This window comes from Coloeus monedula (assembly GCF_965178545.1).
Source record: "Coloeus monedula genome assembly, chromosome: 9".
Taxonomy (NCBI): domain Eukaryota; kingdom Metazoa; phylum Chordata; class Aves; order Passeriformes; family Corvidae; genus Coloeus; species Coloeus monedula.
Window position 1 is genome coordinate 28,094,741 of NC_138789.1, and position 24,387 is coordinate 28,119,127.

Sequence of the window (24,387 nt, forward strand, 5' to 3'; positions counted from 1 at the left end):
AGCAAAGCCCCAGTAGCTCACACCTTACACTGTAACTGTTGATACTGCAACAAGCTCCATGAGCTGCAAGCAGCTTGCTAATTAACTACAATTCATTCTAAAAAAACAATTAGAACCATAATGAAGGAGCATGTCAGCATCGTGGCTAAACCCATCATCAGTCAAACTGTGTCTGGTAGGTTGAGACGCACTGAAAACATCCCACAGACGTTGTTTTCCTGTAGAACTACTGCTGAATTAATGAAGTAGCATGGGAACTCAACAAAGAATTGCACAATTACTTCCCAATTAAAGAGAATACACAGAAGAACGTGTGTCAAGAAAAAACTATCAGTGTCTTTGCAATCTCCAGCTTCCTACAGATCCTAAAGATCCTCAAATGCCATGAACTTTCCCAGGTACAGGCTGCTGTTACCAGCCCAGATTTACAGAGGTACAGCTGAGCACAACCCTTTCCTTGTAAGGCTGCTGTGAACATTCCATTGAGGAATCAAGAATGGTTTGGGCTGGAAGGGACCTCAAAGCTCATCCAGTCCCACCCCCTGCCATGGGCAGGGACACCTTCCACTATCCCAGGTTGCTCCCAGCTCCATCCAGCCTGGCCTTGAACACTCCCAGGGATGGAGGCAATTCCCAACCAGTACAGGTCATGTCAGCAACACGAGCTGCCATAAAACCACTGAGGGATATTTATCCAAAATACAGGCACTTTGGGCATCTGACACTTGCACAGGGTACAAATCCAGTGCTCAGAATGCCATGGGACACAGGAATTCTCCTCTTTGAAGCTCCTCTTTTCAGTTTCACAGGGTAACTCCGAATGCTCATGGCCATTCTTCTTCAGGGAATTCTCCTGAAGCCATAAACCCAAGTCCTGAGCGTGATGTATCCAACTGCAGGGCGGCCTTGAGCCTCACTGCATTCTCCAACTGTGCAGTTTCCTTTGTTTGGTGACTGGGAAGCACTGGATGTGCTGGTTAAAACTCCTGTTAGCCAATCCTGCACAGCTGAAGAATTGGGACTGCTGGATATAACTGACATCCCAGATTACTGAGGCGTGTTGAGGGAATTGAATTGCTCCACTGTTGCTCAACAGCTTCCTTTAAATTAAGGAACTCTTCATATGATCAAAACAGACGCTTACTCATTTGTTTATTTTCTCTTCACTTGCAGGGAACTTAATTCTGAATTCCCAGTGTACTTGAGGTATTTACTCTTATAGGAAATGGTATTTAAAATGCTTCAATTACCACTTTTCTCTGACAGACTCTGACAAATCAAGAGTCCACCAGAGTGACTTCAGCTTGGAGCCAGACCCATGCTGCTCCAGGGCTGCACACTCCCAAGAAAATCAAACTTCCCAGGCACAGAGGGTGCTGGTGCAAAGATCCCAGACATGGGGTCAGGACAGGGAAAGATGAGCCCTTTAATGTCCGGATCACAGCCTGGGGACATGAGGTGGCTTCCTTTAACTGCAGGTGGGAGACACAAGAGATGATGAGAACCCAAACTTCCATGTGGGAGCCAAACTCCACTTCTGGATGGCGACAGGATGCTTGCAGGGAATAAACTCAACAGTGGAAGGGAATTAGGCACAACCTCATATTTATTATTTAAAACACCTGCAAGGCACCGTTTGACAGGCGTATCGAATGCTTTTCAAAACAACAGGGGACTGGAACTCCATCCAAACTTCAGAAACAAGTTACTTCTACCTTCATTACTGAATACCATCATGGTATTTTCCAAACCTTGAGATCCTGTGAGTTTCAGTAGGCAAAAAAGCCAAGACCTGTGTACTTCTGTACTTAATAAGGTAGGGTAGCACTGAAAGAATCTGCAAAAATTTACTACTACTTCTCCCCAGCCTGGTGCCAAGAGTGTACAACACTTTCCCCAGAAGTGTATTATCTTTAATTTGTGAATAAACCCCAAGTTGTGCAAATTATAAAATTTAAGGCATAGAGTGATGCAGACCAGGTAGAGCTACAAACTTCACTACTTAGAAAGCAGACTGTCTGTAAATAAATATTTTAGCAAATTACTATGAGCTGTAGGGCTCTGAGCAAATCCAAAAGTAGTGAATCAACACAAGGTGCAGCTGTCAATTTAATGTATCAGCTGCTATCAGAAAAAATCTTCATTGGTCATATTAAATAAAAGACAAAAATTCACAGGATGTGACAGAACTTTGTGCCACAATCAATCACATTAATCTATGGTCCAGCTGCACTCTTTTCTCCACTTTGGATAATATCAAAAGGTGCAGAATATTACCCAAAAAAATGCCCAGGCACCCAGGGAAGTTTAGGAATGCAAATACACATGAAGCCATTAGACACCTGACCCAACAGGTTGCACAACTGTGAGGGCCCACTGAAATGTTTACCATTAATTCACATTACCCAAGTTTTGGATTAAAACCACAAATCTACACTGCCACACACACGGCAGCACCCCTGTGCCCTACATCCACCAAGAAAACTGTGTCACTGAGGCAAAGCCTGCAGCTTTGGGGTTTGGTTTGTTTTGTTTTCTTGCTGCTTGCACAGCACAGAGAGAGAACAGCGACAAACTGATCAAGGGCAGCACTGCTGGATTACAGCTTCCCCACGCCATGTGATTATGTCCCAAAATCCTAAAGGATTGCACTAGGAAGTGAACTCAGTGCTTTGATGGCATGTAATCATTCTGCTGGTGGAGCAGGGTTTAGGATCACACTGGGGGAATGGTATTACCCATGCAGGGATGCAAAGCCTGCTAGCAGGACAACTCATGCAGATTAAAACCAGCTCAAGATGTGGCCCACAATATCCATATGGCATAAAAGAACAATTAAATTAGGACATTTTATCCCTATCTGTGAAACAGCACTCCTGCACTGTTAAAACCTGCTATTTGACAGGCCTGATGTAAAATCCAAAATGAAGTTTGAAACATGAAGCTTGCACGGGCAGATGCTCAGAAACTACCCAGATTAAGATTCTCAATCTTTACTTGTCTATACATTAAAAATTGATTAATTCTAACATCTGACCCTCCTGATTTTTGGAAATTCATGTGAGTAACCTCTGAATTCAGGTTAGCAGCTTTCTGAATTGTCTTGCTCTACCTTGTAATGCAAGAACAGTTTTTCAAGGTTTGGTTGAAATGCCTTTAACTTTGAGCTCAGGTGTTAAATTCCACATAAACCGTGTACTTAACACACATGAAGGAACTTATCACTTTATGTTAAAGATGTTATAAACTGGGAAGATTAGGGAGGAGGACCTGGCTTCTGCTTTCTGTGCCATTAAAGTTTTTTGTAAGGAATAAACCAAAAAATATCCCAGAAAAGATAGCTTAAAAAAAAAAAAAGGTTGGATGGGGCTTGGAGCAACCCAGTCTAGTGAAAGGTGTCCCTGCCCATGGTAGGGGGCTGGAACAGAAGATCTTTAAGGTCCCTTCCAATCCACACCATTTCATGATTTCTATTCTATGATTCTGCCTAAAAAAAAAACAAAAGTCCACCAAAACATCAACCCAGGCCACAAGACACTGTCCTAACAAACAAATACATTTTCCAATTTTGCAACAAGTAGCTGTACCTGTTAAAAATGCACGCCCCTCACTGCAATATTAAACCTCCTACATGGGGTTTAATTGAGTGTCACTAAGTCAGGACATTTGAACACAGGTGTTTCTTTCAGCAAATGTAAACAAAAACTGGACAGTTTTCCCAGCACAGATGGCCAGAGACCAGGACTGTGCACTCCCTTTCTCCTCATGTTTAAGAATTTGATCCTGGAAGCCTGACTGTGAGGCTGAAGTCAACATCACCAGGCTGCAGGTTGTTTCTGCAAAGCCACTGATGCAAACTTTGGGAGAAGCCAGACGTGGGAAGGGCACTGCAACCCCAGCCAGAATCAAAACTGAGCTTTCCCAAACACACCAGGACCACCAGGCAGATCTGGTGGCTTCTAAACCTGAGTGTGCTCAGGTCCAGCTTGATCTGCTCCTCCCACACTGTGTCCTAAGGCAGCCGAATTTCTCCCTGTCTGTTCCACCCTCGTTTAATATTCCCCACGCAGCTGGCACCAGCCCAATGACTGCCTGCACTGTAAGGCACCAGCTCCAATGCCTTGGATCTTGATACAGCAGCGAGATGAGTTGTTTGAAAGCCTTCATAAAATTCTTAGGCAGATAGTTTAGACATTTTGATGAGGAGAGAAGGTTTTATTGTGACGTGACTGACAGTCTCTGTGAAGAGTATTTACAGTCTGACTCTTATTACTAAAAACACCATGACAGGTAGAACTTGATGTGGATGTTCAATGGGGAGACGAAGGGAAATTATGACAAAAAGAGCTCATTAAACATTTCCCCTTTTTTTAGAGCAGTTAGTTTCACACGCACAACTAGAATTTCTAAGTGGAGCATGCACCACTTAACAGAAGCTTTTTGGGTAAGACTGCTTTGTCTTGATGTCTACTCTCAGTGAATGGGGAGTAGGAAAACTGAGGAAGGAGCAGAGAGAAAGCAAGAATGAATTCAATAAGTGTGAGTTGATACAGAGGAAGGGAGAGGTACTGGGAGAGAACTGAATTCCAGGAAAACTGTGTGTCTGGAGCTCAGCTGCACACCCAGCAGAGGAAAACCACAGGAGAGCAGGATTTGCTGGGAAGGGATGCAGCGAAGAGGTGGGGAAACACAAGAATTACATTGAGTAAGCAATCTTTTCATCCCAATGTCAGAGAAGTGACTTGGCGAGCAGCCACTGCTCATAACTGAGTTCAGTGGGTCCGTTCCAATCCCAGGATCCGAGGCTCATTCCTTTCTGCCTCATTTGCTCTGTATTTACATTACTTGATATCAGAGATCATGAGGAGTCAGGCTATAAAGCACTTTGACACCTGCTGACAAACGGCCCCACACAATGGCACAGCACTGTTAAGCACATGAATACACAACTTTGAACTCTCCTGCTTCTCCCTGGCTCCACCACTGAGATGCTCCACTCCTTCAGCCTCAGTGGGATACCGTGTCCACGGAGAAATATTTGCCCGAATGGTTCTGGTGCCTTATGAAGCTGCATCTTACTGAAAATCAGTGTGAATTACACTGCCCAGGCACAAAGCAGCCTCTGAAATGGGGATTCTGCCCTCAAGCCTTGACACTGTGACTTTTAGGAGTCATTGTACCTGCAGGTCATTTCAAATCTATCTGCAGCCACAAAAGAACCACGTGCAGATGTACATTTATTTCCACCTGAGAGTGAGACGTCGTGAAGATGGGAGGAGTTTCATGGAATCAGAGAATCACTGAATGGTTTGGGTTGGAAGGGGTGTTAAAGCTCATCTCATTCCAACCCCCTGCCATGGGCAGGGACATCTCCCACTGGAGCAGGTTGCTCCAAGCCCAATCCAACCCTGGGAGGTGGCCAATTCCCTGCACTGGCTACAGAGAGCCAAGGCTGGGGGGCACCTGGATGGCTACTTCAATATCCCTCACTTTTCTGTGCAGAGACTGGAGATAACCTGCCTGGAAACACACCAGAGGAAAACAATCCCACGATGGAAACTCCATCCCTGTCCAGGAGCCGTGGGCAATTCAGCCTGAACTCAACCAAAACTTGCAGCATTGTTATTTAGAGCTGAATTTATCATCAGCAGAGAGAATTCATGGTGCCTGAAACCTATCAGGGGCCACAAAGAAGTTTCTCACTTCATTCATCTGTTACAAAATTACTGAAAGCAAGACCTCCTAATAAAGGAAGTGTCCTTACATGTTCAAACCAGGTAGATGAGCTTGATTATTTGCCCTCAGATTGAATTTTAGAGGTTTATATAATAATGACAGCTATAAATTGAAAACAGAATTATGGCAAGTGTCTCAATGACAGAGAGTCTCACATGTGGAAGGGTGAGCAATAAATCAGATGGGCAGTGGAATATTAAATTGCTAATTTAAAGAGCTATTGCTCTTTTTTTTTTTCTTTTAATACATACTAATATAAAAAGATGAAACAGGATCTCAGCTACCTCTTTCTTCCTCTTCTTTTCTTCATTAATTAATGTACAGAACTTGATTAGAGAAAAAGCTTTAATCCCTTTAAATTTAACCATGAACTAGCCAAAAAAAAAAAAAAAAAAAAGTGCAACCAGCTTCATGGAGATGGCAGATTAAATGTATTTGACGATTACAGAGTAGGTTTCATGTGTCCTGGATCTCACATCTGCTATTTACAGGACAGAGTAGTACCAGAGTGTCTGCAGACATGATTGCAAGTGTACTGCACTCCCAGTCACACTGCAACAACCTAAATTACACACTGCACCCTGAGTAAAACTGAAGCATCACTGAAGGGCTAATAAAAGAATCACAGGAAAAGCACAGCAGAAAAATTCTAACACTGAACTATATGAAATACAAGTGAAAAATCAACAGCTATTCCATGCCCACAAATACCTCAATTGGTGATGCAAGGTGAGTTCTTTCACCAGATTTTTGCAGGCAACATGTAGGAGCCTCCCTGCTCCTACTGGCTCATCATGAGATATTTATGGCAGGGTCTGTTTGTTTGTTTGTTGGTTCGTGCAAAGCCCAGAAGTGTCACAGTCCAGGTCCCACCCAGCCCCTCCACAGCATTTTTCTTTTTTTATTCCACACTTTGGTCAGCCCAAGCTGTGGAAGTCACCACATCCTGGTGTCAAAATGTCTTCTCTTCAACACAGGCAACCTTTTCCTTGGTTTTTCTCCACTCTCACATAAATCCTCAGAAATACCCATTTTTTTCTGTAACCAAAGCAATCTAACAATTTCTTGAGGCATTTATAGCACAATTTTCTACTGAACAGCATAACCCACCCTTTGGCAAATGCACACCTTGTTCTAAGGCATCTGTCACTTCTCTCAGTCACTTGTTACCATTCCTTACACATTTTGGGAATGAATGCTTCACCTTTTCAAAACGCCAATACACAGGAAGGGAAAGCTGTTTTATGGATACAACACCATATTACCCCCATCTTTTAATATTTTACTGCCCATGCAAGGTATAGGACGGGAAAAATTAAGCTGAATTAAGCTTAGCTTCCTGTATACTTAGAGCACTACAGAAATAATACACATCTGGGTACCAGAGGAACCCTTCTAAACCAGGCAGCACCTCAAGCATTAACAGGCAGAAGGCTCACTGTTGACTCCTAAGCACAAATAACAAATTTACAAATGGTGACCTGCCTAAAAATGAGTCAGAAAAGACAGAAAGGAGATTCAAGTGATGAATGAGATGGATGTAAGTGACATCACAATCCCAACCAACCCATAATGCATCACTGACAAAAGTCACACCACGAGGAATGCACCAAATGTTACACACAAAAATGGAAGTCACAGAAGCTAAACCCCTCACTTCCTTTACTGTGCATAAATGAGGGAGATACTTACACTTACAGGTTGACTTTTTGGCACATCATAAACACCTTCCTTCTTTTGGCTGGTAGGAACCTGCAACAGCAAAGGAAAACTGAGGTCACTACAAAAGCAGCTTGGACAAAAAGCTGAGAAGAGCAACTGGTATTTATGTACAAGGTGTACATAAATTAGTAGTTTATTTAATAATACTTTTTTAATACCAATGAAGTCGAGGATGGTTCCTTTCTTAACCAAGTAGGACCATTAATGGAGAAAATACTGAAGAAATAAAACATCTGATTTTTTTACAGCCCAGCAGTGTTCAGAGAAGAGATTTCCATTCTCAGATAATTTTGTTTACATGAAGTTCAGGTGTACTTGGAGCTGCTTCCCACTTAAATGGTTGTTTTTTCCTTTAACTTGGGGATTAGAGATGTGCAATGGAAGTTATGGTCAGGTGAGTTCATCATCTCCCCAGATGAAGAGAAACAGAGTAGAGCTACCGACATGAGGGTAAGAGATGTTACACCTGGTGTTAGATTTCTTCCTCCCAATTCATTTAATCATCTAAAAAAGGTCCTAAGACTGCAGTGATGGGGCCTTGTGGCTGCTCTGTGAGATATTTGGTTATAATGCTGCAATTTTACTAAGGAGTTAAGGCCTCTTGAAGTCTGACACAGGAGAGATGGACAGGGGACGATGCACTTAAACTTCGTGTGGGCATTTAGCTGAGCCACCAGTCATGATTTATACCTGGGGGATTCACAACCTGCTCATGTAATATTGGGCTGTGCTTACCCAAGGACCACTGCTTTGCATATCTATAATTTGTGATTATATTTCTTTTCCTTCATAGAAGCACGGAGTGTTCAGTGTAAGTGCCAAAAGCAAAAAGAACAGTAACCTGTTCTCATCAGTGCTGCTTTTCCACCAAAAAAGGCATTCAGAGTACAAAAGTTACATTTCAGACAACAGTGAAACCTCACAGGTCAATGAGATGATATTGCAAATATGATAAAATCATCATCTTTTTGGTTTGTAAGATAATAGATATCTTAAGGTTCTGATATTAAACTTGGACTGATCTAGGGGGAGCTGAAGAAATGTTACTTATTCATTGAGATGTGCTATCATTTCTTACTCTGTGTAACTATTCTGCCTAATATTCTGTGTAATACATTAAAACCTCTCTGTACTGCTGTCCCTACTGTACTCTCACCCCTTCACAAGCCTTCACAAGGAATTGTGTGTCTTTAACTTGGTGCACACTGAAGAAATTTGTCAAGAACTCTCAAAGAAAATGAATGAACTTTGCAAAAAAACCTTCTTCTATTCCTATCCTGGGAATGATTTGCTTGCCTTGGTTTCCTCTGGCCACTTCCACTAAAGCCAATGACATTAGATACGTGAAACTGGTAAAAATTCAGTGTCATGGCAGTAACAGTCTGTAAAGAGAGAGCTGTAGGTGACACTGTCAGAGCAGGAACCAGGAAGGGTCTATTTAGGAAGTCAATGGAAAGCAGAATCTTTACAAAAGAAGGGGTAACATGGAAAGATAAACTGTTCCTAAACTTCCATTAGGGTGCATTTTTTTTCTGTTTTCTCCGGAATGTTTCCCCTTCAGCCATTCTCCTCTTCCTCCTTCCAGCCTTTCTGTGAAGTCATCCCAATTTGCACATATATCCAGAGTTGACTGTGGAATGAACATTACCCTGCACTATCAATCCCCCTTTTCCTACTCCAATTTATACTCAGAGAAAAGCTCCTTGCATCTCATATGAAGACAGAGAAACTTTTCTGAAAGCCATTTTTCCCTCCCAACTCAGTGCTGCCTGACCTGCTGTCTTTAGTTGTTGTGCACTTGCTTGCATCTCCTGTTTACACTGGGGGGCTGGCAAGGAATTGCTGTTTTTCCTTTGATTAGCAGTACCAGTAAGAGGTACCAGCACTATTTCTGCTGTCAGCTCTGTCTCTGTGACAGGCTGTGAACCATCTGGATGGATTTGCATCTTGCAGCAATAAAAGCACCACGATTCAGAACCCTCCATCTCGGATTGTCAACTCCTCACGGAGCAGAACTTGCCTCTCCACAGAGACCAGTGCTGCTACACAAGCACCAAACCACCTCCCAAAATCCCATCTCCACCTCGCTGGAACACCAGGCAGGAGAGGAGATGCTGTTAAGCAATCTGAGGGTTGGTATGTGCTCAATGATTGAGTCCTTGTCTAACAAATTACAGCAACTTACACAGATAATATTAAAAGAGCAGACACAGACGGTCTTTGGGGTAATGCATCAAAGAAAGGTGACAGACAGAGAGAGAATGCTTAAAAAGAAAAGTTGTGACCTCTATTATGCTAAAAAGATAGAAATTGTCACTTTCTGCACGTGTCTTTCATCTGCAATTCCCCACGGGGTGGGAATCTCTTCCACCAAGGCAGAAGTGAATTTGTTGCACACCAGCAAATGAAAAGCCAGAGCAGTACCAGCAGAAAGGTTTGGTGAGGCTGAAGCAAGGCTGCATGAGGTTATTGAGCAGATACACGTTGAGCAATGTGTGGTATGGGGAAGGCTTTGCAGTAAATAATAGAAGCTGCCACAAATATGCATCAAATTTTAAAAAAACCCTGAAAACCCAACCAATCAACCAAAACCACCAAAAAAAATATATAAAAGAGGATTTTTTCTGATTTTGGTTTTAATAGTAGCCTGATGGTTCTGAGACTACCAAGACCTTGTAAGAGAAACAATTTTGTCAGCGATGTGAGTGTAAAATCTGAGCTGTGGAGACCCAGCTTTGGGGAAGCCAAGAGCTCCAGGAGCCCGTGGGAGCTGGGAACCCCATGGCTACAGCCCAGTCTGTGCTAGTGATACCTCAGCATCCATCAATTACACAGACACCAGAAAAAGACTCCTAACTCCCCAATTCAGCATTTGCTGTACTCAAGTAGTGCCTGTAGTAAACACAGAGGACAATGCGAGACTGTGAATATCCAGAGTATGGCACATTAATCACAGGTGTTTTCTGTGACCACTGCAGGAGGAAACACTTCATCACACCCAGATACTGTCAAATAAAGCCTTGAGCAATTCTCTGGTGACTTAGAGGACAGTAACAGCAGTACCTTGAGATGAGGCAAGGCCTCACTACCTGCTTATCACCTTCTATTTCCATTTTAAGGAAAAGAAACTGCCCAAGGAGTCCTCCTGTTCTCTGGGCCATTCCCCAGAATACAGTTCCAACTTCCCTACCCACCAATGTTTGCTGGAAGATCTACAAACACTGGGAGCAACAGCCCCATTTTGCTTCCTTCCACTAATAATTCTGTAGAGTACCACTAAAAGCTCCACACTTTGATGAACAACAATCACTGTTTTTTTCTCCAAAGGGAGTTCTCATGGGATTTTTGTTTCTAGCACAAACCTGACAACTAGAGTAGCAATTTCTTAACATTTGCTGAGAATAGTCAAACTTTCAACACTGAAAATGTTCAGCCTTAGGCAGACTCTCACCTTGAGAGCCTTGCATGTCTTGGTCTGGAGATGCAGAAAGCTGTGTTTTTGAGTGTGTGTGGTGGGGGTGCCAGGGCATCAGCAGGGAGAGATTAAATGAATCTCATATCAATGACCCTCTGATGGCATCTCCAAGATGTTATTTTCTAATGTTTAACTTGCATTTCCCTTTCCCACTCAGCTCCTTTTCATTTCAGCTTACAGCTAACACTAGCCTCACATCTTCCTACATTTTCTCATTACTTAATGCTTTTCCTTTTTTTTCTTTTTGTTCAACCCTTGCTCCTGCCTATCTTACAAACCTTTCCTATAAGCAGATCAACCTCTAGTCCAGCTGGATGAAATGCTTAATCACTGCTTGAAACTCCTTCCCCTCCACACTAAACGATTTCCTCGAATCACAATTTTCTCACAGCGCACAAATTTGCCTCAGATTTGCCTCTAGTATGTGATACAAAATGAATTACATTGTATTTTAATAAACCTCGTACTGATCCCTTGAGGATAAATTGAATGACAAAAGATTATTTTATATTGCTTTCAGTGCAGTTTTTTGTCAGCGTGAAGAATGCAAGCTTGGGCTTTAACACAACATATGCACTCTGAAAATAGTTTCCCTGGTCTGGGGGATATCCCTTGAGAGCTCTGAGGTTTTGCTCAGTTATTTCCTTGGTTAGACAGAAGCAAGAGCAGTACCACTGAAATTTCTAAGAATTGCTTAGATGGTCTGCCAACAAAACATCTTCAGCACGTTTCTCAGAACAGGGGTATAAAATTTCAAAAAATTAACAGGAAGCAAAGAAGAGTTTCTCCACTTATCACCTCATATGGTGTATTCAAAAGTTTGGGAGTTGACCAAGTTAATATAAATTTGCAGAAGCTGATATGACAAACAACAGAAAAATCACACTGTGACTTTTGTGACATTGGGCAGATAATGTCACCAGAATGAAATGCCAGGACATTTTGGTGATGGATGAAAACTAAAAGCGAGCTATGTATGAAATGCACTTTCATTAAATGCTTGCGGTCGTTGCAATGGGAACAAGGGAGAGGTTTTATACCTGATAAATGTTTTCCTCCGTTTCAGGCTCACGGATGGGCTCGTGTCCAGCCTCAAACACAATGTACTATGGCAGCAGCGCCAGAGAGGGACAGTCAGAGATGAAACAGAAGGGAAAAAGGCCGTTTGGAATTCCACGTCAAAACAAAGGCAGGCATTAAAGAAACAACTTCAAAGCACAGGCTGGCAGCAGGACAACCAGTTTGCTGGGAAGGACCAGGAAAGGTTGCTTCATATTTCATAAACTGGCAGTGAATAGGCCTAAATCTCCTCTTAATGATCATCAGAGCAACTTCCTAATTCTTTCTTGCCAGGGAGACTGCCTGTGGCCCAATATTAATTTTCTGAAGGCAACATGAATTTTGCCTCTTTTACATAATGGCAATTATTTCCACGTATATTTATTATCTATGAAAAAAGTGCTAAATCCAAGCTGGGAGAACAGGCTGGTGTGTGTGGAACAGGCCACATGGCAAAAGGCTGTCACAACACTTTTTCATTTTCAGGTTCTTGCTTTATTGTGAAGAGTACAGAACAAAACTCCTGACATTATAAAAGCTGAACAATAATTTAGGGCATCCTGACTCTTATAATCTTTCTCGCTGCACCTTAGGCACTGTTCAATATTCACTAATGGTTGAATTGGTTCCTTTCAGCGTGCCTCCCACTGATATGCCTAAGTGGAAGAACACAAAATCCCCAGGAAAAGAAAAGTAAACTACCACATATTTTGTTTCAGCACAAAAACATGAGAATGAAATTACATCTTTTTCTTCTTCACACTCAGCAGGGTATCGGACATGAATATATTGACACATTTCTGATAATCATCTTTGCTCCCAGACATTTTTCTTGGATGAAGCAAGACTTAAATTTCAAGACTTAAATTAAAACATAATTTTATGTTATTAAATCATAGCTCAAACTCCAACAAGGGAGTGTGTTACATCAATGCCACTGTTGGATTTTTTTCCCAAACATTCACCTTCTGAATTAAATTCTGGCCCCACAGAAGACAAAATGCCAACTCATTACTATCAGAACGAGATTTCACCTTCCCTAATTCTCCCTTTTCAGTTAGAGGTCCTATAAAAAATGATTACAAATCTCATTTGGAAACTTAAAATCTGGATGTACAAGCCACATTTTAACTAATATTTATGACATACTTCAAGTAATATTCCTATACTCCCAACTGAAATATTCTATTCTATTCTATTCTATTCTATTCTATTCTATTCTATTCTATTCTATACAGACATATTGTGCTATTACTTACAGCTTAATCTCTATGCTACTTTCTGTGGAAGTTTTAAAGGTTTCTCACAAGACCTCTCTCAGTAAATTTCAAAACACCTTGTGCAAGGTCTTGGCTGTGTTTGAAGAGAACATGTATCTAGTCATTTCTGAAACTCCAAGGCCATACAGCTTCAGAAATTACCTGGTATACAGGATCTTCTACATCTTCTTCCAAAATTGTCTACAGCAAAGTAAGAGGACAGGCAGTAAAAGCACAGAACATAAACAGCAGAGGTAAAAGAACTGTATTCAGAAATTAAAGGACAGCAAAGGGATAAGCAAAATGGGCAGGTAAGTTTATAGTTTTCTTTCTTCAGGATACAGATAAAGTCACATTATGGTACAAAGTAACTTTATTCAAGTTCCATCCGAGTTTAACAATCTGCACCTTGTTTGACTTGATTCAAACACACACGTTCAGAAGTATATTGAATCTCCCCTAAAGTATGAGACACTTAAATCCTGACTTAAAACACTTAAAACCCAACTTACAACACTTAAAACTGACTTACAACACTGACCTTCATTAAAGTTTTCCTTCTGAATTAGAAGAAACACTAAGCAGGAAATGAGCAGATCATTTCTAGCTGCTAACCAGGTTCATCACACCCCACAGACAGCTTTCAGCTCAGTTTAATCCTAGTCTGGGCTCAGGATGACTGCTGGGCTCACACTGGTCCTTTGGAAGCCAGCACTGCTCAAACCCACTGCTGTCAGAAGTGCTGAGGATGCTCAGAGCCTCTCTGGAGCAACTTGGGGGGAAACTCCAAACCCAAACTTTTCGTGGCAGTAGTCTAAGCTTATTGGTGTACCTGGTATACCGCCTGCTCACACTGTTTGTCCTTTTGTGCCTTTTTTTCCATTTCTTCCCTTTGTTTCAGTTCGTAGATGAGCTGAAACAGGTCTCTCAAGTCCAGGATTACAGGTTCAGCCTATGGAAGCAAAAACAGGGTGGAGAATTTCTGTAGGGGAAAATACACACCCCTTATCCCATATCCTGCTGATAGAGCTGTTAGAGCACCTCCACAATTAAACTTCATATAGAATTAATTTCTATCTCAGCACACAGGCCTGGGTTAATTCCTACTGAACTAACTATGCTTGAAAATTAATGGTAATTATAGTTATGAATATAAAAAGCATTATGAATATAAAAGGCACATGGATGACTGTAAAGGCATATTTATTAGTGGCTCCTCAACCACTGGAATTATGGTAGACTACACACAATGTAGGTTTCCATGAGTATAGGAACAAAGCTAAATTTATCTGCATCCAGTCTAGCTTAGCTAGAAAGGTAAACAATAATTATGAAAAAATAGATCATAAAAAATTGAGAATAATGAAACACATTCCCTTTTGCCCAAGATGGTTTCATTAATTTGCTGTTTAAGATCTACACAGACACTTGTGACAAGTTTAGCACAACCACAAACAACCCAAGACTGGCCTCTTGAACAGCTTCTCACCAACAGCTTTTCAGCTGAGTTACACAGCAGAAAATGACAGTGATTTGATACTTACTGCCTGGGCTGTTTTTATTGCCACAAATCTATGATTGCCCTCCTTTCCACACACATATCCAAACGCTCGGTGGTCTGTGATATCCTTCGCGATGTAGGAAATTTCATGAACTGCGTGGTGATGCTGGAGTAGCTAAAAAAAACCCAACAGTAGAGAATATACATCAGAATGGTTGATTAAAAGGCAGTATAGTTTCTCCTTCACCACTTTATCTGGATCCCAACGCAATCTGATATGAAAACCAATTAGTATCTGAAGTCTTTAAGCCCCTTTTTTTCTCAAAATCTAGCCAAACTTGACTTGCTTTAGTAGGTTGACTAAAAGCTTCCCCTGGAGATTTTTCTTGGTATCTTTAAGTGAAATATAATTAAATAGAAAATGCATTACCATGTTACTATCTACACAGCATCCCAGGCACAGAACCAGTATTTCTAGGTACATAAATGAACAGGGGTTGCAGAAACCTGTAGCTTCACACAGGGTGACTCTGAGGCCAGGCTGATCTGCAGAGGCTGCAGAGCTACAGCTGAAATCTCCAACACCTCTAGGAATCAGGACCAGACCTGCCTTATCTCTACAAAAATCAGCACCAGCCAGTGAGACAGATTTCACTTCAAGCAGTAACAGAACTCCAAATATTTATTTTCCCCAGAAAATGAATGTAAATGTAATTACTGAACTGGAAATCAATGCTGAATGCAAAACTTCACATTTTATTTAAAATCCCACTCTGGCAAATGGTAATAATAAAAAGACTTAATTTTGTTTTATATGTGTGAGCAAAACCCTGCCCAGAGTCAGGACGTGATCTGAGGCTTTTAGAAGCATCTCTTGTAGTGCCAGAATCTTTGTCACTTTGGACTAAACAGTATTTCATTATCAAAGCAGTACAGAAGTACTCCCACTTAGAATAATGTCCTTGGAAAGCTTATCTAAAACAATCTATTAGCTTCAATTTCTACCTTCTGATATATTGACCTGCTCTTATATCATCTAGGGCTAATGCTATTTCTGACAGCAGGCAAAGCCTCACAGACAATTCTTTCGAGGTCCAGATTCCTGCTGGCTTTGAGAAAAAGAACATTTTGAAAACCAGCATGGTATCCATGCAATCTCTAAACAACCAGTTGTTTTTAGAGTTAAAAAAAAGTAAGTGTTTTAACATTCAGAAGCGGGGAGGATGCCTGTGTGTGGCAGGGAAAAGGCTGAGCAGGGCGAGCGATGGGACTTCTGGAGGGCAGGGATTGGGATGTGAAAGGAGAGGCAGCCTGGGAGAGATGGATGGCTCCATATAAAACAAAAGACTGGACATGTTTCATTTTCATTTCACAGTAAATGGCTCTTAACGTCCCCAGATCAAGATTGCTTGCTCGTGGGAGAGTGAAGTGTTGCCAGTGACTGCAGGCAGAACGTGGCTGAGCTGAAGCTGCACTTCAGACTCTCCCGACGTGTTGAGCGTTTAAAATTAATGATGGGATCTCACTTAGATAATACAGGGATATTGATTTATTAGGTTTTTTTGAAAACCAAGTTACATGCTATCTGTTACACTGAAATGAAGTGTTCCCATCTCTCTATTCTGCATATGACAGAGAACGTTATCTCTGGCTTCTATTAAATCAAAGTTCTCTGACATTGCTTTATTGATTGCCAGGCAGCGTTTCGCACTGAAATTAAACTGTGATCAGATGCCTTCCTCATGGAATTAAATTTGAAGATTGTTCTGCCATGGAAGAGTATCACCCAAAAGGTAAGAGAGCAGATGGAGACGCTCCAATTTATTTGGGAATCCACGTTCACTGTTCAAAAATCATTACATTTCCAATGGTTACGATATTTTACACACTGTATCAACAGAGATATAAATTAAGTAAAGGTAACTGCAATTATCCTTTTATGTACTTTATGGGATGGAGTTTAGGGAGAGCTTTTCACTTGTTTGAGGAACACAGAGTTGGAACACACACATTGCATGCACACATCTGTACTCAAATGCAACTATAAACACACCTACATTTTCACAGCCCTCAATTCAACTCATGAGTCCCTTCTACATATTCCAATGCTCCATTCTAAGCATTATTTAATGAGTGCCTGACTCTTTGCTCCTGCACAGAAGAAACGGGGGTCCTGTTGCAGCCAGGAGAGATTCACTACAGTAAACTGCAAGATCAGAACCCTGTCTCTAGTGGCTACAAGCACATAAAAGAATTATTTCTCAACTCAGGGATGTTTCTGACCCCCCTGTATGCCAATGCTGATGGATTCCATCACACACTATTTAAAGTTTTTACTCTATCTGTGCAGAGAGCTGCTACAAACCATTTACCAATCCTTAAGTGAGGTACCAAATTGTTTTGGAGCACTGCAGCACGACAGAACAAATTATAGAGAAGGCTTAATTTGTATTATGGTTCAACACAGTCAATTACATACTGCAGAGATTAGAAAGGAATTTAACATTTAAATTTCAGTTGTTAACAAAATCCACAGCCTTCAAATTATTTTAGCTCTCCTGTGACTTTAGTCACTGTTGCAAATGTTGGAGATTTTAAATGGAAGCACAGATAAAGTCTCAAGCTGGGTAACAAGACCATCTTGTGATGCATGAGTTGTTTTTTTAGGCTAAACATAATGTCATTATTATATTTTATTCATACACTACCAAATTTTTGCCTGGTTTTAAACTTAAAAGTCAAAAATACCCATGTGCACCAAGCCTGCTCCCTTTTCCTCTTCCCTGCTCTCTCCCACCAGCCATTATTTCCTCTCCTTTTCTCCATTCCATCCCCTGCTTCTCCTCTTCCCCCAGGTTGCTCCCTGTACATCACACTGAATTGATTTAGCTGCCTCTGAGATCTGTAGCATTTCTAATTTCCCTCAGGCTGCTTGGCACCTATCATAAATTTTTTCACCCCTTATCCTCATCGTGCCCCTTTATTTCCACACTGTAGCCTCCAGTGCCACTAAATCAATTAAGTCAATCAATTAAGTACTTGGAGGGTCCAGCAATCATGTCAAAAATGTGAGTTAGATGGCATGAGAAAGTCACTGCTTTACTATCGCTATTTCTCTTTTAATGAGGTTGTCTATTTAGTGGAGCCTGGGGCACAGTGTTAAGAGCCACAACAAAAAAAACCACCCTGCAAGCTGCAAAGCCTCCTGGAAAAGCTGCCCCACCGAAAGCACGAAGCTTGTTCCACACAGTGTCACATCCAGCAGGACAAGTTCCATAGGGATTTGGGTTGCAAGGCCTCTCACCTTGAGTAACTGAACACTGAGCCTGGTTTCAGAGAGGTGGGATCAACTGGCAGCTCCACCATGGATGCTGGGATGTGGGATACAGGCAGGGACCAAGCCTGTCCCTGCCCACTCACACTGGAATAAGCAATGAAACACTTTGCCTGTATAAGCTCCCTAAACACCTCAGTTACCCACCAAACTGCAAAACCCTTAATGGATTCATAATAAAATAACTTCGTGGACCATAGTTTCAGCCATGCTTCAAGTCCCCTGTATTCCAGCTGGGACTGCTCAGCAGCACATAAGGAAAGCAGGCCTGGTATGTTTAGGAATACCACTGGAAAAAAATCATGGAAATTGAACGTGGGAAATGAATGGTAAAGCCTTAACAAGAAGCTCAGCAAGCCCAAAGTGCAACAGGACATCGACCATTACTTACTGCAACACACTCAGTGAAAACAGTGCACTGCAAAACACGTGAGTGGCTCGGAGATCAACTTTATCTCCCTGCTGCAAGGAAAACACTGGGAGGTACAGATGGTTCTCCTTCACTGCACCCAGGAGGCTGCTGTGCTCCTTAACAGGGCTCAACATGCAGCACCTGCTCCAATGCTCTTCATGGCCATTTCCTTACAATTCCTGTTTGTTGGAGCTGATATTTGCAGGGATCATGGGGACAACAAGAGGCCACAAGCATTTCCTTAACTGCCTGTGTTTGTGCCACAATGGTTCTCTGCTGTTTTGTTAAAATGCACTTAGAGGTGGTGTGGAGCTGCTCATCCCCTTCACAAACGTCCCACAGTCCTGGAAGTGCCCATGGCACTGGGGTTGGAATTAGATGATCTTTACGGCCCCTTCCAACCCAAACCACTCAATGACATGAAACACCTGCAGATTCAAATCCCAGACTGATCTGGTTTCATAACTTCTGAAAGTTTTAAGAAATGGAAAGCAGTCCCTGTATGTAGACAGCTAAAAAAACACCACCCAAACCCCCAAACCCTGCTCCTGGCATAGACTTTTCCCTGGTACCCATTAAGGTGCAGGGATACCTCTCAAGCAGTTGTGAATCCTTCCACTTCCTCTCCCTCTTGAGAAAAGTGCATTTCAGTGGGACTGTGTACAGACAATTTGGAGGAAAAGTCAACAGTCTCAAATGTCAGAGTGAAATGAAAAGCACATCAAAAAATTGCATTTGCATCACAAACTTTCTCGTGTTTTTTTCTGGAACTTGGTATTTGGATGGCAGATGGGGTGGCAAGACATCAGCCTCATGAGATAGGCAGGGGATGAGCAGATGGGGAAATGAAACAACCACTGCAAAAATTCTCAGTTTCACGTGAAATAGCAGAGAGGAGACAGCTCAGTGTTACTTCAGAGCTACAGCTGCCAACAACTTCAAACTCCCTGCAAATTACTACTGGACACAGCACAGGGTGACTGAGAAATATCTTATTTCCAATCTGACAGTCCTCCCCTACTGTGATGAACGCTTCAGTCACGTCCATGGAAAGAGGACAGAACAAACAATATGTGACAGATCACAGTAATCTGCCTTAAATGTGATAGTGCTTAGTGTGAGGAAACACTTGATAGCCCCCCAAAAATATCTGTTATATAAACATTTACTGCAATATGTGGAACATTTTATCAGGTTTGATCTAGTAAAGGAAGAGAGCTGTAGAATTTAAGCGCAACAATTATCAAAATACTGAACTCCTACAAGAAGAGCAAGGAGTTTTGGAAGAAAGCACCATTCCAATTCAGCTTTCCAAAGAAATGTCACATATGAAAACCTGAAAAGCGAAACTCACTGGAAACCTCTTGCATTTATGGAGATTTCAGTACTGGGAGGCATCTCCCAGCACTGACCAAGACAATCAGTTTTGGTCATAAAAGAGTATAAACTGAACATAAAACCACAGAGTGGGGGCTGAACCCTCCCCCTGAAGGAGACTGAAAATGAAAAATCCACTGCTGAATCTGCTTGAGCCAAAGGCACTCATGGAATGTAGGCTGAGCAATAGATTATGGACTTTCCTTCTCCAAAAAAACCCCACCCCAAGAACAGGAGCAGAAAAGGAAAATGTAACCTCTGGAGTGTTCCCCAAGCCTGAAGGGACCTTTCAGATGGCAGCCTGTAAGCGTGGCTTCACAATCAGAAGAAAATAAATCTGTCTAATCCCTGTGCTTCCTCCACACACACTGATTTTGCAGACAATAACCTGAAGAAAGGCTTCTCCAAGTGCCAGCTACTAAAAGGCGTCTCAGTGCACAAGCTCTACAATAAAAACACTTGGCACAAAAAGCTCACTTTGAGATTATATGCAGATCAAAGCTTGGTCTGTGTAGCACAAAGGGCCACATGAAATATTGTGTGATAAAGAGAAGAATCAAAACAGATTTAGCCCCAGCTCTTGCAGACTCAGTCCCTCCAGGGGGGCAGCCGTCTGGCTGTGACACAGCACAGCACCCAGAGAAGTGTAAATTTAATTTCCTTTTAATAACAATAACAATAACAAACTCGTAAGAGCCATTCTCTCCCTGCAGCCGAGGAGACTGAAGCAAAAAAAGCAGATTATGTGACTTCCTGAGCTTACATGGCAACGTGCAGCTGAGCCAGGAGGAAGCAGAGTCAGAGAGCAAGATCCTGGGTGAGGATAAGCACCTGCTCGAGTTGAGGGCTACACTAAGCCCTACCTGTACACTCCATCCTAAATAAAGGCAAGCACTTCACAGGAGTACCCCAGGCAAGAGCCTGTTTGGTTGGACTCAGGAAAAGAGCTTAAACGGGTACTTGGGCCACAGCTAAAACCCAAATTAATCCTCACCGTTCCCTTTGCTTGATGAGAAAGGCATCCTGCTGCTGCCTTTATCTCACCTGGGGAGCAAGAGGGGAAAATTCTCAAGAGAGCAAAGGCAAGTGCCCTTGTGGGTGCCTCTGTGCCAGACACACCCAGTGATGCTCTCAGCTGGTGTGGCCCTGTCCCCACCTCAGACACCCAGAGTCAATTAAGGCAGCAGGACGTGGCTCTGCCAGCACAGCAGCCTAATTGTGATGAATGGATCTCTGATATTGAGCTGGCTGGATGCTCCAAGAACCTAATTTGTGAAAGGGAACAGCACTAAGGTAATAAACTTCTGTCCAGCTCTCATAATTTGTAATAATGTCCGACAAAGACCAGATATGAATTTAGTTATTGGTCATTGTCTTCGGAAGCAAATGCTAAGTTGCTCATGCAGAAGAACCATTTATTAGATATATGAATTTGGAAGGGGGCAAAACAAAACTGGAATGCACATATGGCCATTTTCCCATCTTCTTTTCAAAAGCTTTTCAATTTTTTATCGAATCAGGAGTGAAAGCAGCCAGTTAAACCCAAAACCCTTCTCCAGTTACTATTAAGCCCAAGTTATATTTTAAATATGCACTTGCAAATTTTGTTCCAGGGCAAAGAAAATCCTAAAGGCCAAGGAACCATTTTCAGAGAGCTTTGGAAAGACAGATGTGCTACACTGAAGCTGAGATGCTGGGCATCCCAGGAGTCTTGTACTATTTTCTTACTGTTCTGCATCTGACACAGCCATTGTTCTATCAGATGGTTAAAGCAAAGGACTTGCACAGCAATACCAAGAAGCAGCAAATCTGACCCTTGATACCGAAGCCGACGGCCCTAATCAGCTCAGCAGTGCACCATGCCCCAAATTCCAACTGCAAGGAGCATCTATAGCCTGCAACACATGGTTTCATGTTGCCATTTCACAATTTCAGTGTGCTGTACAAGCAACAGTACTTGCCTGGAAGTTATTACTTCATTCTTTGGGATGGCAGCTGCCCAGTGGCCACTGTGGGATTCCCAGGGCTCTAACACATCTGAGTGTACTCCCCCCGAGCTCCCACCTCACCACCCTCTGCAAAATGCTCAGCGGATCAAAATGGCCATAAATATGCCAATATTGCCCTCTACTCTCAAGCCAAAGCTTGCACACAGCTCAAGTGCAGCACCAATGACCATGCCTTGTATTTTTTCCTGATAAGACTGTAAGACTCACTGATTAAATCTTGAATTTGAGGGAGCACAATATGCAGGAATGGGACAGTTTGCAATAGCATCACTGAACCCCTCCGTATTTTTGCTGTGTTCATCTTCACAGCTTGTGAATGTCTTTTGAGCAGCCCTTACTTTTTACAAGATTCTTTTGTTCCTTTACACCAATATTCCTCACCCTCCTCAAATGCTTTTGATTTACATGAACAGCACAAGAAATTCCCTCATACAACTCCTAGGGGATTTGGAGGTAATTTTTTTGGCTTTAACTGTCTCACATCTTAACTGCTTCAGATTCAGCAAGCATTACCAGCCACCCTCTTCTTGTAGCCTGTGATGTGAAAAACTCCTCAGCAAGAGGCAGCCGCTGATTCTCTTGATTTCTCATGCAAGGTCTATAAAGCAGAGCTTGGAAAGATCACAAAAACCATACTCAAATTTAAGTTGCACTGGATAGTCATCAAACAGAAACTTCCTTGGACCATAAATCTACTTGCACAATGTACCAAACTTTACTGGAAAAGGGGGAAAAGGACAAGAGGGATTCATTTTATATTTATCTATCTATCTCCCAGATACTCTCCCTAATTCAGCAAGATTTGAAAGGGGGCTGAGAGAAAGCACATGTACAGGGAAGAACAAGAGCAGAAAAGGATTCTGTGAATTCACAAACTGTATATAACCAGTATGTTGTGCTCATGAGCAGACTGAAAATGATGCAAAACAGTTGAGAACTTCACATGAAACAATTTTGGTATTTTTCAAATACTGAAGTGATTTCACAATCAGAAATTAACCAAGGCATAGAAGCAAGAAACCCTGTGTTCCACAATGACAGACTGGTTGCAGTGGCTGACAATGGAGTTGCTGCACTTGGATCTTTTGCTGCACATCAGCAAAAGATGACTCTGGAGTGATGAGCTTTGCAATTCAGAAACAGCATCATGAACGACCAATCCTGGTCATAAAGACCAGAACATTTTGTTTTCAGTCTTCCTATAGTAAAAAGAGAGGAAAGCTTTTCCTCCAAGTTACAACTGCACGTATAAACAAGCTTCAGACAATCCCACAAATGGGATCATTCATCAATAAATCCTTCATTTGTTCAGGTCCCACAACAGACACTTCACCTCGGCTGTAAACCATCCATAGCAATGTGACAAGTGTGTGTGCAGTATTTGAACCCTAAGATAAGAATAAAATAAAATGTAAAAGGCAAACCTCAGAGAGACTCTAAAGCAGAACAAAGAACTTGCAGGTAGTTTTTTTTTTGCTCTATTTCCTTTTTCTTTTCCCCTTGCATTATCCCAAGGTAGGAATTCCTGAAGCTACTCTAGGAAGGTGCTTGGCACATTGTGTTCCAAGAGTTCTACATTTCAACTCAGGCAGAGGAGACTGCTTTTAAACTCTGCCCTGGCACCTTCCAAAAGAGATCCTACAGCTCACATTTGCACATTTAGAGTTGTTTCTTCCCTGCTCATTTTCATGGAAAGCAGGATGAATGTTTAGTTTTAGTCTTCTTCTGTTAATTGAAATCTCCAAAAGCAAACTTTGATTAACGCTCTGCATGCAGACCTGGGCCCAGCTGAGAGCACAGATCAACTCTGTTGGCTTTTCTCTCTCCCTGCCTTGCTTTGCTGTCCTGGCCATGGGTGTCACACACAAGGTCTGCCTTTCAGAAAAGCACCCTGGCAGTGCTGCCCTCACCTTCCACCAAAATGCAGGCAGCAAAGCCCTTCACAGCTGTGGATGCTGGCTTGTTTCCTACTTATTCCTTTCATTCTACTCCCTTTGCAGCTCCTGCACACAGCATGTCTTCTCCTCAAACCTGAACTTACTCATGACTCCAATCCCAGCACTGCTCAGCACTGAGCCTTATGCATGCACAGGTTACACTCACATGTGCCTTACACTTTAAAATACCTCCAAATTCCTGTATCACTCACAGGAAAGCATTTGGCTAATTAAAGATTGCAGAAGGCTGCATATAAAACCTTTCACAAACCCACTCAGCCTTTTTAAAAGCAAGGACATAATCCAAAAATTGGATTCAAATCCATATTTTGACTATCTAAAAGGAAAAAAAAAGTACTTTGAGCTATGCAGAGCCAGGGCTGGGAGCCATATGCAATATTTTTAGATACCCAGACTTCTTACTTGCTTTAAATGTCAAGGCACTCAAACTAATTAGTGTTCTGCCTCACCTATTCATAGTGCTGCCTTTAAAGCCAGCAGGAATGCTGCTGCCTGTTTCACTGGGAGTACAATGACGTGGAATTGGGATGGGAACCACAAAGGAT

General features: G+C 42.1%; 1 protein-coding gene across 4 annotated transcripts in view; it reads right to left on the minus strand.

The window, feature by feature from the left end:
• The window catches only part of DAB1 (DAB adaptor protein 1), a gene marked incomplete at both ends in the record, with an annotated part of 100,749 nt that overhangs the window by 19,127 nt on the left and 57,235 nt on the right, over positions 1-24,387 (minus strand). For 2 of the 4 annotated variants that reach the window (XM_082287349.1, XM_082287350.1), the window contains 5 exons: positions 7,429-7,488; positions 11,974-12,039; positions 13,414-13,452; positions 14,084-14,203; positions 14,796-14,927. In XM_082287349.1, the coding sequence (XP_082143475.1) occupies positions 7,429-7,488; positions 11,974-12,039; positions 13,414-13,452; positions 14,084-14,203; positions 14,796-14,927 (417 nt within the window). The remainder of the gene's footprint in view (positions 1-7,428; positions 7,489-11,973; positions 12,040-13,413; positions 13,453-14,083; positions 14,204-14,795; positions 14,928-24,387) is intronic. The other 2 variants (XM_082287351.1, XM_082287352.1) reach the window with 2 other exon arrangements.